The sequence below is a fragment of the Fusarium proliferatum genome (genome assembly GCF_900067095.1).
Source record: "Fusarium proliferatum ET1 genome assembly, contig: FPRO_scaffold002, whole genome shotgun sequence".
NCBI classification, from domain to species: Eukaryota; Fungi; Ascomycota; class Sordariomycetes; order Hypocreales; family Nectriaceae; genus Fusarium; species Fusarium proliferatum.
Window position 1 is genome coordinate 4,243,308 of NW_022194791.1, and position 14,074 is coordinate 4,257,381.

Below are 14,074 nucleotides of genomic sequence, written 5' to 3' on the forward strand. Positions count from 1 at the left end.
TGAGTGCAAGCTTCAGCTATATAACCATGGGAAATAACTTATATCACTGCCTACCTATTCCCAGTAGTAGGGCTGATAGCGGGAGACAAAAACGCCTAAGAAGGCTGAAAGTGATCCCAATGCGCGTCGTGTGCTGATTACGCGGTCCGTCGACTGCGACACGCACGTGTATATCACATCACAGACGAATAGAGGCATAGCTTTGGCTTGGCTGCCTCTTTTGAGGCTGTAAACTAGATCCTACGGCGAGCTTGACAGGGATGTGAGCTCTTTGGTGATAGGTGCGGAGATGCCGTAACATGACGACCTGCCTCATTGATTTGGTAGATAATGCAGTTAGAGCTGCTCTGTAATAGGTTCTGTTTGTTACCGACGACCTATTTTCTTATCCCTCTCAAAGTTAATCATCGCTTACGCCATCCGATCATTATACCCTGCACATCCACGTTGCTAACCCCAGACTCTCTCGTATCTCGTATTCTCTCGCGCTCTCTCTTTATTTGGGGCTCACGAGCTTGGATTCTACACCCTCGATACGCTGTTCCTTATCGATCTTTATACCCAGCATATCCACGTTGCTAACCCCGAACTCTCTCGTGTGGCTTTGACGTGCCATCGATAGGTTGTTCCTTTGCTTTCTCAGGCTTCCCCATAAGCAAGAAGAAAAATGCCCCGAGTGCGAGACCGACACCTCCCAGTATGACGATGTGCGAGCTATCTCATCATCAGCCACTTCTTCAACTCTACTGCCTGCGCATAACTCACTTATCAACCTTGCTCTCGGGTTTCTCGTAAGATTTTGGTCCAATGGGTTCCTTCTCGTTATGTTGAAGTAATCTCGTGGTGCGGAACCCTCGTTGGGTGGAGAGAGAAGGCCTCAGGGCCATTGAAGATCGAACAATGCGTGCAGACATATTGAAGATGTGTTGTTGAAGAAGGATTCCTTGTTGCTCCAGAGGTTGACAAGGTGAGATTGGGTATCGCAGAACAGCTACCAAGAGAGTATGGATATCGAGCTTATTATCACTGTAGCAAGTCCAAATTATTGATGACGTTCTAATCGACATGTTTGGCCGCCAAAGGTGAATCAACAACAGTGGGACTCCTTGATCGTGGCGTCATTGATGCGTGCCTGCAATCGACCACTTTCATCATTTCTGTAGAATAATTAGGACATTTCTACTGCGAGGCGCACTAATTAAACAGTCAGACGTTATAACTGTGTCGATTTATGTAAGAAGTGGCTGAACGTAAAGACGAAATCAACATCACCTACCTCAAGAAATCCGTCATGAGGCTCTATCATATCATCACACCAAGTGTCAACGGCTCTGACTTGCTCAATCACATCACAAAGCCATTTGGTACAGCACAGACTCTTAACTCGCTCAATAATTAAAATAAATACGTAAAATTTCCGTTCTATGATGCCCCTAACGTCTATGCCTGCTATTTTCCCAAAAGTTTTCCCTCCCAACCCCCCTCCCTCACTCACTCACTCACTCACTCATCCTCCACTCCTAACAGCAAATCATCAGATCAACTGTCCATACCTAACTCATATCGCTTGGGTATCAAACATTATTCGTAAAATCCCCATGCACCAGACGCATTTTGACGGGTGGGACCATCGGTAGAAAGGAGGCTTTGTCTTGGTTTGTTGTTTTGTTATAAAATATGCTTATGATTTGATAGATGGGAGTGTCGGTTCCTGGCGAAAAAGAAATACGCCTTTTCTGGGCCCGTAAAAACAAAAGTCGAGACGGGTTGGGATGGGGATGGTTCCGGCCGTTCGATAGAAGGGAATCTCTGTTGAGGGCTGAGGCATGCCGTACCGACCGGCATCGGCATCGTGCTCTTTGGCACATCGCTGGGCCATGGGGTCATAGTGAGCAGCTTCCTCTAGTTTTATGTCCAATACTCAGATATGCTGTATCCAACTACCGCGAAAAGATTCGAAGAGACATATCTACACTTCCTGTAGCAATGACACAGCGGATCTGCACGTCTTGAGGTGCAGCCGCCGCTTTCTTGGGAGTGCCCACATCGCCATTGGCCTCCTCAGTCGGACCCTTGTCCTTGATAATAGGTGGCGCCCATCTCAGACTTGTGATAAAATGTTCGTGCGCTCCTTCAACAGTCTTGACACACTTTCCTTCTTGGCTCAGATCCCAGCATCGAATCGTCTTGTCGTCGGATACCGAGAGAAGGAATTTGCCGCTTGGATGGAACACGAGACCTCGAACCCAGTTGTCATGACCTACCAGGGTCTTGATACAGGTTCCTCGACCATCCCACAGCTTAATCGTCTTATCTCTACCACCGGTCGCCATGAACTCCGCCGTGCTGCTTGCTGGAGGCGCCTTCTTTACGCCGGCTAGAGTAGCCAAGTGAGAGTATGCTGCTGGTGGCGCAAAGGTGCAGCATTCGACGAAATGCTCGTGGCCAATCATGACGAGCTTGGCTTCAGGATTTGGCACTGAAATGTCCCAGAGTCTCACTGTTCGATCGTTGCCAGTCGATAGCAGGTATTTTCCATCCAACGAGGGAGCGACATCACGAATCCAGTCGGCATGTCCTCTTATCGTCTTGACACAATATCCTGTCGTCACATCCCATATCCTCACTGTAACATCTCGGCTAGCGCTCGCGAGCAGATTTCCCGATAACGGCGCCCCAGGAGCTCCAGAGGGTATAAATCGGACTGCGCTCACGCTGTGGTCGTGACCAGGTAGTGTGCGAATATTTTGGTACTCGTTCGAAGGATCCCATAGCTTGATGGTTAAATCGGAACTGCAAGACGCAAGCAGTGTATGGCCTTTCGGGCCACCGTAGTCGAGATCGAGAACCGCTTTGGTGTGACCTTTCACCGTCCTTTCGAGCTCGCCGAACTCCCAATCCCAGATCTTGATAGTGGCATCTTCGTCTCCAGATGCGATGGACGAAAAAATCGGGTGGAAGGCGACGCAGTTGATGGGCGTTCGATGCGATTGAAGGACGTGTCGTGGAGGACCAGCTGGGAGCCAAGAAGATGGATCTCCTCTTCGGTTAGAGAGAGATGTCGGTGTAGCGCTATTAAGTTCTGTCTGGAGGGCGTGGTTCTGTGCTTCTAGGTCCATGATCTGCGAATCTCCCTATTAGCAACGCTACGGCACGCGCATCTGCAGCTGTACCTTTTTTTGTAACCGCACGACACTTGTCCATTTCTTCTCCAGCAGCGTCTCGTATTTCTTCGCGGTAGCCGTATCGAAAGCATCCTCTCCAAGACTGAGCTCCGTCCTCATGGCATTGGCGCTTTCTTGCAGGTTATTTGCGGCGAGGTAGGCGATGATGGATTTATGCCTGCAGCAGTGTCAGATGGGCAAATCAAAGCTCCAGAAGCTCCCCTGTACGAACAGCTCCTCTGCCTGCCGGCTCGTCAACGTCCGGCTCATGATGGCGGTTTTTTTGTATCGCTCCGCTCAGGAGAGCACTAGGGGACCCAAGATCTTTGTGTCTACTGTATTTCCAAGAGTTGATTTGGTGTTGGGGGAAAAAAAAGGAGTATGCGAGATCGGGTTTCGTGGAGAAAAACGGCGGGGGAGGGGCGGCAGCAAGTTTTGGTGGGAGCTTCGTTCGTTTCGTGACGTGTCTGTGGAGGATGCGCTGAAGAAAGAGATGATTGCTGTGGAATTGTTGACCAATGGGGCGCTTGATTGGGGATTGCTTGAAGGCGGTAAGACGCAGGGGGACAAAGGAAATATCAACAGCTAAACCGGCTTCATTGAAATGCGCTGCGCAGAGTAACACGGTCTCGCCAGGGGCATCAACATCGGATATCCAAAGAGCGGTGCAGCTAGCCTGAGATGAGCCGCTGCCCAAGATCACGTGTAGATAAGATAGCCCTACCCTGTATCGCTGCATTGACAATTAGAATATGTATAACATATTCGGTACGGAATAGATGTTTGAACCGGGTAGGGGAAATAGTAAATTTTATAATCAATCCTAAATAATAGAAAGTTTTATGTAAGTTGGCCTATAATTAAGGGCATTATTCATAATTGTTTTGCATCCTCGAATCTGGATGCTATAAAAGACTTATTCCACCAAGTGAGGTCAGAATCAAGCGATGGGTGCGTATTTGTGAAAACACCAATATTTTGTCTTTTGTGAGCTTCTGCTAATAAGCAGCTACCAAGAATAATGTGAGCATGTCTCACACACATAGTCCAGTTTGGTTCTCGGCTGTAACACAATTTAAACCGTTTCCACAAGAGCAAGATTTAGCACTGCCTCTGATTCTCTGCCGTCATGGCCATGTATAGCGTGGCCGTAGGTAGAACAGAGATATGGAGCTGATATGAAATGGCTGAAAGAGAAGGATTGTTTTCGGGATTGCTGGAACTATTTTGAGTCCTCTGGTCATTCGCAACCGTATTCTCATTCCCTGGTTGTGTTTCGTATTGAACTTGTAAGATAGATGGCCAGAAACCATAGGACTCGAAGTCGAAGACATTTATAAATCCAACGTTGTTGGATTATAGATAAAAAGCTCCAATCTATGTAGTGAATAGTTACTACCCTGTTCCCTGAATAAACACACAGGCATGTGTCCCTATTCCCAGGTGGATATAGGTTACATCCATCCATCAAGACTCGCGAACTCGCTAAATCCTCCTACCACATGGCATCCACGATCGCGCGAAGCATTGTTCGGCGCTCAGGCCAAGTAAGGCTCCTGATTCTCCCAAGTTGGATCTTCTGGGGAGTGTGCCAAGCGAATAATCCCAATATAGAGCGCGTATCCACCAGTTGAAACATCACGATGAGTTCATGGTGATGTCGAAAGACTGCCCTAGGCTAAGTGAGAGCAAAGAGGCTGAAACCTTTGCGGAAATGGTCGGCTATGTGAGCCTTGAGGAATGTTGACGTGGAGCCGCATGGTTGATGGCTAGGTTTAGATCGACAGGGACGATGATTTGTGTGATGGTTCAAAGTTTATCGTTATTTAGGCTGGAAACAGAAGATATTCCTCCGGTCAGCACAGTAACTTCTAGATGCAAGGTTGGAGGAACTGGCATAGTCTCAAAAGAAGGACTTGTTTATTGGGTATTAGATCTAATCGAAAAATACAAACGCCTCTTAACATTACCGCCTGCTTTTAGTCTCTAGTTTACATGACAATGTGTTGACTTCCGTTGATCCGGACTCGTTCGGTTATGGTGATCGTGCAGTCGTTTGATGGAACTCTCGGTGCACTCTTATGCCCTGCAATATCTCCTCACTGCTCGAGTTCCCACCGTCGACTTTGGCGTTGTATGTCGTAGTAGTTAGCTCAAAGCCCTCGACATCAGGTCTTAGTTTAGTGTTGACTGGCGCTGATGTCTCCGTGAATTTCGGCCCCTTGATCAAATCAGTCGAGTCGTTATCGTCTGGTAGCCTGTAGAACGCGTTCGTCGATGCAGAGCCGTTGGAACTCCTGCCAGCGCCGGTGTTCTCGTGGGACTTTAGGCCCTTTGTCGACTTGTCGCCGGATGGTCTGACGTTACTGCGGACTGTCGATGCGAAGCTGCTGAGGCCGGTGAATTTGGCGACGAGTCTGAGAACTGGCAACATTGTTGGGAGATTTGCTGAGACGATACCGGCTGACATTTCGATCTCGGTCCATCCTACTGTAGGGGCGAGTGTGTAGCTTGGATCAGTGCTGGTGTAGGTGAAGAGAACGCTGGTTCGGTAGGCCGAGGCGAAGACGACGAATGAGCCTATGGCAAAGGCAGCTGTAAGACCAAGCTTTTCAGACTTGCCGAGCTGAAGCTTCCAGATAGGAGGTAGTGGTAAACACAAGATGACAATATCGGTAAAAATGGTGGAAGCGGCATTGGCGATCCATGTTCCGACTTGGTTGATACATCGTCCAGGAAGATCGGGATACCAGAGTTTAGCAACTGGGATGCAGATGAAGATAAAGAGAAAGGTAATGGTGATGACCCAAGCAAAGACGAAAGATCCAACGAGCCATGCCATCTTCTTGAAATAAGGGACGCGGAAGATTCGGTAGTACATGAGCAAAAGACTCAGCTTCGTCCAGCCGAGATTCCAAGCGTATAGAACTTCAGCGACAACTAGCCATTTGGCCATCATGACTATCTGCGAAGGAGGGACTTTATCTGCGTGAATGCCCATCCCGTTGGCGTGCATGGCGAAGATGAACCCTACAACGACCAAGTTCCACGACTGAACTGTTAGACTCGGTTGCATCTAGCATAACACACTGTGAGTGTACCTACCATGGAGAAGAGAATAACGTAGTCATCCCACCAAAGCTTCTGTGCCTTCAAGTGCCGGCTATACAACCGAAGGCCACAAGAAACCAACGCCAAAACGGTCATGGAAACAACGACTTCGACAGTCCATGGTTGGATGTTGTGCTTGTCGAAGCCAGGAAGGCCTGGGAGCTGAGACTCGGCCATGATCAAAAGAGTGGTTATAATGAACAAAAGAGAACAAGAGCTAATGAAATAAAGGAACGGAGTATTTTTTAAAAAGCATAAGGTCTTATTCACAGGAGAGTGAGTATCAAGGGAGTGGAACCCATGGTCAAAACTCATCTGACAGCTCACATTACAGCCTAAAGAAGAATAGAACATGACTTTGACTGGAAAAAGCAATGGGGCCCAAGGGTCTGGTATCAGTTGGGTAAGGACTCGACGTCTAGGCTAGAACGTGGTTGTGGATTCATTTCCGCACAGCCGGGAAAAGGTCTTCCACCCTGTCTTTACTCTCATCGGTAGACATATGAAGAAGTAAGACGAGACACAGACGCTATAGTGAGACATCTATTAATGAGTCCATCATGCTATCTTCAAACTCGTCCAATATCATTCTTTTCATGATACATCTTTCATGCAGAGTCATGCTTCAGCTCGGATATAAAACTGACAGGGGTTTATGTAAGTGAGCCGACTGGCCGATCACGCAGTGGCAAGCTTACACGACATTTGATAGAGATTTGCTCATAGGGTAGCATCACACCTATTTACCAGCAGGGGACTGATTCAGGAACTCGCACACCTTCTGATGCATCATATGCATAAGAATTTTTCTTGTCTTTTGGCTCGGGAATAGTCGTTCCTGCGCCGTGGCGTCGGCGGTGTTTCAATCCCTGTGCCTGTCAGCACTCTAACGTATTTCTCACCAATGAGTTTCAGAATGTGGGGAATGCCGAGGGACAAAAAACGTGTGAAACGAAACAATATGCAGAGTGATTCCGCGCGTCAAAGTATGTGATGTCTTCAACCAACATACAGTCGTTTGTTGGTGCAGACTACACAGCAGAATAACCTCGACGGTCCGGCCCGTTCTCTAAACGCTCTCAGTGTCTGATCACTATAGTCTTCTTAGGCTCTTTCTCCATGCGGACCTCCCGCCGGTTCCGCCCCAAGTCCGGCGCGGAACGGCGCCGTCCATCGCACGGAGAAGTATCCCCTTGCGGATCAAGGTCTGGCCACCGACTCAATTCTGCGCATGTCCTAGCCCCCTGATCGTCGCTAGGTACAACACACGTTTGCATCGGTGGGTTGCCATGAGAAGTACATAGCCCAGTTCTTTAGCTCTTCTTTCGGAACCATACCAAGAGTCTACCTCCATACCTTTCTATTCATCACACCAGGAACCGTTAACTCACCCCAACACTGTGCCGTAACTGAAAATCTTTTGCAAAAATGGCTGCCAAATCTACTATCAAGGTTCCCCACCTTGGAGGCATCGATGCCGGCTATCGCGTCTCGGGCTCTGGCATCGACTCTAGCAAACCTACCCTTGTGCTCGTCAACTCCATGTGCACCACATCATCTCTCTTTGAAGCACAGTTCTCTGCCCCGGAACTCACTGACAAGATCAACCTTCTCGCCATCGAACCCCTCGGCCATGGCGCCACAAGCTCAAAGTCAGAGCACTTCACCTACTGGGACTCAGCCATCATGAACCTCCAGGTCATGGAAGCTCTTGGCGTCGACAAGGCTTTCGCCCTGGGAACAAGCGCTGGCGGCTGGATCGTCGTTCGCATGGCTCTCCTAGCCCCTGAAAAGGTACGTTTCTTCTCCCAAGAAGTACAAGTCCACACTTCGGCAGTGGCCTTGTCTTCATACCCGGTTACGTTAAAGCCCCCCTGACTTACACACACCCGTTCCACCGTAACAGATCCTCGGCGTTCTCCCGCTTGGCACTTCCATGGACTACGAGTCCGCCGAGTCTCGTGAGAAAGGCTGCTGGGACCCCAAGACTCAGCTTGGCCCCTTCTACGAGAACTGGCACAGCACTACGCCCACGCCTGACTTTGTCGTCGATGACGTTTGGCGCGGTCTCGTTTCGTCGGTAGGCTTCGGAAGCAACCCATCTCCTGAAACGCTCGCGTTCTGGGACGAGACGCTCAAGCAGGTCTATCGCGGGGACGAGGGCCGAAAGAAGCTGCGGATCGCCGTGGTCAACCTTTTCGAGAGGGATGGTCTGCTTCTCCGCTTGCGAGACGTCAAGTGCCCCGTTTACTGGCTTCAGGTGAGTGAAAAAGAGATAAGCTGACCTCCACTGAGTTAAGCGGAGACTAATCATTGTGACATTAGGGCACTGCTGATCCTGTGTTTGGCACGACTGTTCCTACTGAGCACATCAAGCTCTTCACTTCCAGCCCTGAGGCTACGCTTGACTTTGTCGAGGGCGGTGGTCATTACCTGAGCGCTACTAACCCCAAGGAGATCAACGAGGCCATTCTCAAGATGGTGACCAAGTATGCTTAAGATAAGATAGAATAGAACATAGCTCTTGAAGAATTGATATTTGTTGCTATGACCAAGGGTTTCCCCAACATCCTCCACTGTTACTGTCATCCGGGCTTGACTTGGGCTGTTGGTTCTTTCAACAAAATCATCCCCGGACACGGGTTTAACAAGTTCCCCGACGAGTATGGGGCCGGGCACTAGGGTTTACCCAACGGGCGGGACGGCGTCGAACTATGTGTTAGTTAGTGGCTCCATCAAATATCGTTCGAGTTCCTGAGAAGAGAACGTATGAGGCTGAAGCTTACGAGAAGAATTTTCCGATGGGACGTCGTATTAAGGTCTCTCTGATTTGTCAATAGCTTATGGTTGAAACAGGGAACAAGTGCCGTGAGTAGAGGTCAGTTGTCTCAGTATCGTATGTTGTCATCTAAGTAACCGAGCGTGACTCTATAACGTAGTAACTGCTTATGGTTAATAAGCTGACCACCGGCCAAGCACGGGAATAATAAAATTTCTTCTCGACGGACCCTGAACGATCAATTGTCGGATAAAAGGCCAAGCCATCGATGTAACCCTTCCTTCGCATCAAAAGGTCCGATGAGCCTCAAGTCTTGGTCCAAGTCCTATTTTGATAGCCTGCTAGACTAAACACGCGGATGAGCCTCAAGACTTCCGTTCAGCCTATGAATCCACGCTTGAATGGCTCTAGTTATATGCGAATCCACAGCCTTAATATCATCCGAGGACTTCGGCGGAAACTATGGAGGTTCCGCGGATGGTTATTATTCACAGCGGCGATATCGGTGGGTGGTTGTCGATCATTGTCAGCCGCTAGCTTTCATTGCATGTTGCCACAGCATCATACCTATTTAGTATATAAAATGTCAGCCTCAGTTTTGATGCAACTCGATGTAGCATTGTGATTGCTCACATTGCTTTTGGTATCTGTGAGTGGCTGAGTTAATTGCTTCCACGAGTCAAGACACTAGTCAACGACGAGAGAAATGTCGGCGAGATGAAAAATGGCCAAGAAGAACCGAGTATTTGTAAAAGCTAAGTAGTGTACAGGGAGCAGATGAACCTCCTGGCTGATTCTGCTATGAGTGAATGACATGACCGAATGATTATGTGACAACCTGTGTGTCATGGATATGTCCCTTCTTGATACATGTTACATGATGTTCCATCATTGATAATACCCCGTTCCAAAATACTGATGGTTGGACCACGAAGGAGTTCCGATGGGCCAGTAATAGAGTTCCTGCTGGTGGCGAGGAGAGGCCAGGTGCTGGTTCAGGCTCGACAGCTGTCTGAATAGAGCGCCGCAGAAGTAGCACTCGTATTGTCCGTAGTGAGTGTTGTAGACGTCAGCTGTTGCTTGATAATATACTGTTTGCCGCCACACGAGAACTCTGTTGTAGATAGCGGCATTGGGGTCCCTGCCTCTGGCTTCCTGGCGTAGAGTGCCACGGTTCAGAGGTACATTAGGGCAAGCACCTTGCTCCAGATGGTGGACGACGCCACTGGCAGAACTGTAGCGCGCCGAGCAGAAGGGACAGGCAACTCCTGGCACGCTGTAACAGTGCTGACCACGCTGTATCATGGGGTTCGACTGCTACTCAAGTCAGTGTTTGTTTATGTCTCGTTGGCCTACGGTAACAAACCTGGGTAGGGATGTGCAAGCCCGAGAAATGCTGATGATAGTCCGCATAGCGAGATCCGTGGTAGTAGCGGCAGGAGAATCCTTCATGAAGTCTCAGCTCTGTACGTCCACCGAAGCCAGTGCCACAGCCGTTACATTCCCAGCAGGGTGGGAAGTGCCCAGTTGCCTCGCAATGTTGGTCCCGAGAGTGTTGTCCTGCAGGGAACTGCCTCTAGCAGGTCCCGCAGGAGTACATGTTCGTGTCAGGTAGTGGTCAAGATGATTTTTAGTTTTTTTTTCTTGGAAATGAAGGGGAAGTTGGGAGGAGGATATGAAGCGGACGGGAGAAGATGGAGTTGAGGGGGGGGGGGGGGGAAAGGAGTACCTAGGCACCAGGGAACGGGTTCACGTGACGAGTGAAATCGAGAAAAGGCTGGCAATAATAACTTGGTGGGTGGCCTTAGGGTTATGTCTCGTCCGATATTCCCAAGGCGTGCTGTACGAGTGAGTGTTTGGCAGTGTTCAGTGAAGCCCAGTGCAGTTCAGCAGACGGGAGCCTAGTCACTCAGGCACTGCCAGGGAACTAGGGAGGATATAGGGAGTATCTGGGCTTAAAACTTCTCTGGTTGCCTACTAGAGGTACCGTAGACAGATGTTATTACCTAAGGCATACAACTGATACAATATCCCATTCCAAACCGACCTCAGAACAGCGTCTTCCTATCGACGGCCGATTACCCAACCCAAAGCAGAATACACAACATCGACACAAGCATTTCCACCCCCTTATGGCAAAGCTATCATCTTATGCGGATCAACAATAGTAGTAATACTCTTCTGCACCTGCTGAAATCTCATAATCTTACAACTCTCACTCTGAAGGTGATTTATCAGCGCCGCCAACGTCTTAAACTCCTTCCCACAAGACCGCTTCACACAATGATACAAACTCTGCTGATGCCTCAGCGACTCAAGATGCTTCTTCAAGCCAGTCAGGGTCATGTTCAGCTTGTAGCATAGATAACACTCGAACGCTTTGGACCAGGGGTTCCACGCTGCAGTTGGATTGATGGTGTACGTCTTCTCGCCGTGCCATGCTAGCTCTTTGTTCGTGATGAGGCTACGATGATCGCGGTTCTTGATGTAGCGGTAGAGTTTGTTGCGGTCCATGGGAACGCGAGGACATGAACCTCGTTCTAGATGATGGGATAGACCTGTTGCTGTGTTGCAGGTGGCTCTGCAGAAGGGACATTTCACTGCTGATACGCGGTGAAGCTTGGAGTTTAAATGCTGAACAGATTAGCTACCACTCATTCAACTACTGGGCATGAACTGACCATCCGGAGGCAATTGGCGTTCATAGACTGACGATTGCAGTCCGCGCGATGAAAATGCTGTTCAATCTCATGTTCCCTGATCTCAGGCTGCGCCACAGCTCTATCTCCGCAGAATTGACACTCAGGTGCATTTCGATGCCAATGTTGTTCAAGATTCATATGCTGATGACGATCATACTCGTCCTCGAAGTAGTCACTACAGGAATCGCGCTCGAATGCTGATGAGGCGTGCCCTGTCACTTGATAATGCTGGTCGCGAGCCTTTCTACCGGCGTAGAAGAGTTTTTCGCAGTCTGTGCAGTAGTAGGCCATCTTGATTGACGGTTGTGAGCGTTGAAGAGGGTGATTAGTAGCTTGTGAAGGTTTGGGGGTTGGGGCAGCTGTAATTTGATCTCGGGTGAGATAAGTTTCAGGGAAGAGTTTTGGTGGTGACCGTCCATAGCAACAACTGAACATGTCCTGCATGTATAGACTCATCGTTCATGTTTTTTTCGTCCAGAGCTATACTCTACCATCAATCGTATCCTAGATACTCACGATATGAAGGCGAGATTTGGAAATGTCAACAATTTGAAAGTCAAGAAGACTAAAGTAGTTTGGGAGTAGTGTCATTTGAGTGGATTCAGGGACGAGACAACGAAGACTATCGCCACTTCGCCTGCGCTTCTCCTTCATAGGACGAACAAAAGTATTGTTCACATTTACCGCCGAGATGCTAGTAAATATTCCTCAATTATAGGAACCATTGAGATCATGAATCATTACTCGTAAAAAGGACCCTATCCACCATGGTTGACAAGTGGTATCATCATCATCAAGAAACAAAGCAATCCCTTCCGACTCCATGCTTTTCATAACCCATGAGCAATAATAACAAACCAAAGAAATACCGCATTCCTACCCCTCGACGACCATCTCATCCACCATCTTCATAAACCTCTCCCGATACTCCTCCGGATCCGCCGTGATGCTCATCGGTCCCTTGTGCGCAACCTTGTTAAAGATCTTGACAATTTTCGTCAACGCCCTCGCCTGGAAAGCATGTTTCGCCCAGAAAAAGTCCAGAACAACACATCGATACGTCCACTTCCCATCAACATCATCAACACCACTTCGCCAGCGTCCTGCGTCTGATTCCACAACTGGAACTTCCATGCCCTGAGGGTATCGCACCAAGAAGAGAGAGTAGTCCACTGCGTTGCGTGAGGCGAGGAGTGCAGAGTCTGCGAAGAGTAGTGATATAAGCTCTTGCTTGGCTTGGTGTGTTACACGCACTTGGTCGGGAAACTCGTCGACGAGACGCTCTATAACGCTGTTTGGCACAAGAGCACCGTCTGCGATGTCTCGTTCAGGGAAGAAGTAATCGTTGGGCTTGAGGTCGTACGTCTCCCACTTCTTTCCTTCTTCGCCCTTTGGTTTTCCGTAGAGTAGATTCTCCATGACAATGTGATGTGTCGGCGCAGCACCAATCATACCACCGATACTCGCCTGCGACGAAACCACCAGATCCGTGATCCTGACGAGTAAACTGTGTGGCTGAAACTTCATGTGTCCAATATACGGATCAAGCAACTCCTTGACGAAGAAATCATGCTCAAAGCGTCTTGGGAGTGATTTGATGAGATACTTCTCATTAGCCGTCGTGAAAAAAGTAGAACCACTGTACCCTAGATCACCGATGGGTATGAGCTCAGGATTGTCTTCCTCTTCTGTCTGGAAAGACTTATGGTATTCATCTTCATTAAGCTGCCAGACCTCTTTTCGCAGAGCGAGAAAGTCGATGGAGCGATAGCGTGTGAGGAGGAGACGAAAGAGGCGGAAGAAGGCGATTATGGTTTTGATGATGCCCTTCTTTGACTTGCCGTGGCGTTGGCTTATAGCTTTTGCTATTGAGACCGAGATGCGCGATGAACGGATCTTCATGCCTGCGGTTTTTGGCCGTTGGGTGATGGAGTGAAGAAGGGTTTGGCCAATTTTGAGGCTAGAATTTGTGTGTTGTTCGAGAAGCTGTTGGTGGAGGGGTAGTAAGTGAAGATGGTGGAATGAGAGGTTGGTTGGGGAACCTGACGTCACTGTATTGTCAGTTAAGGATCGAGATCGAGACCGTGAGTTCCGTGTACTTCCAACTTGTGCAACACGAGATGTTTTACAGAGACAAAAATAGACAATTTCTCAGTAGAAGAAAAAATATTATTGCATCAGCGCTGTATATCCAATCCTGTTCATCCCGGTCATTACCGTTCCGTATCTATAGTTCTGTATATCTGTGTATGTGTGTGTATAAGAGGAAACCCATCGCTTGCTTTGCGCCAGTCGCTTCAATCCCAGTAACTGTCCAG

General features: G+C 48.8%; 6 protein-coding genes across 6 annotated transcripts; 1 reads left to right on the plus strand and 5 right to left on the minus strand.

Moving 5' to 3' along the window:
* Nucleotides 1–578: 578 nt before the first annotated feature.
* FPRO_02409 (uncharacterized protein) lies at nucleotides 579–914 on the minus strand (the record flags this gene model as incomplete). The annotated part of the gene is made up of 2 exons (XM_031227493.1): nucleotides 579–714; nucleotides 766–914. 2 exons carry the CDS (start codon nucleotides 912–914, stop codon nucleotides 579–581), a joined length of 285 nt encoding a protein of 94 aa, XP_031077924.1.
* A 1,026-nt stretch (nucleotides 915–1,940) lies between these two features.
* On the minus strand, nucleotides 1,941–3,434 carry FPRO_02408 (putative nuclear migration protein; the record flags this gene model as incomplete). Its single annotated transcript, XM_031227494.1, has 3 exons — nucleotides 1,941–3,122; nucleotides 3,174–3,342; nucleotides 3,397–3,434. 3 exons carry the CDS (start codon nucleotides 3,432–3,434, stop codon nucleotides 1,941–1,943), a joined length of 1,389 nt encoding a protein of 462 aa, XP_031077925.1.
* A 1,765-nt stretch (nucleotides 3,435–5,199) lies between these two features.
* Nucleotides 5,200–6,452, minus strand: FPRO_02407 (uncharacterized protein; the record flags this gene model as incomplete). Its single annotated transcript, XM_031227496.1, has 2 exons — nucleotides 5,200–6,216; nucleotides 6,270–6,452. 2 exons carry the CDS (start codon nucleotides 6,450–6,452, stop codon nucleotides 5,200–5,202), a joined length of 1,200 nt encoding a protein of 399 aa, XP_031077926.1.
* A 1,251-nt stretch (nucleotides 6,453–7,703) lies between these two features.
* Nucleotides 7,704–8,774, plus strand: FPRO_02406 (putative alpha/beta hydrolase; the record flags this gene model as incomplete). The annotated part of the gene is made up of 3 exons (XM_031227497.1): nucleotides 7,704–8,069; nucleotides 8,182–8,535; nucleotides 8,601–8,774. The coding sequence occupies 3 exons, from the start codon at nucleotides 7,704–7,706 to the stop codon at nucleotides 8,772–8,774; spliced, it is 894 nt and encodes a 297-aa protein (XP_031077927.1).
* A 1,168-nt stretch (nucleotides 8,775–9,942) lies between these two features.
* FPRO_02405 (uncharacterized protein) lies at nucleotides 9,943–12,047 on the minus strand (the record flags this gene model as incomplete). Its single annotated transcript, XM_031227498.1, has 4 exons — nucleotides 9,943–10,371; nucleotides 10,421–10,500; nucleotides 11,274–11,688; nucleotides 11,736–12,047. 4 exons carry the CDS (start codon nucleotides 12,045–12,047, stop codon nucleotides 9,943–9,945), a joined length of 1,236 nt encoding a protein of 411 aa, XP_031077928.1.
* A 585-nt stretch (nucleotides 12,048–12,632) lies between these two features.
* FPRO_02404 (uncharacterized protein) lies at nucleotides 12,633–13,658 on the minus strand (the record flags this gene model as incomplete). The annotated part of the gene is made up of 1 exon (XM_031227499.1): nucleotides 12,633–13,658. One exon carries the CDS (start codon nucleotides 13,656–13,658, stop codon nucleotides 12,633–12,635), a length of 1,026 nt encoding a protein of 341 aa, XP_031077929.1.
* Between the last annotated feature and the right edge of the window lie 416 nt (nucleotides 13,659–14,074).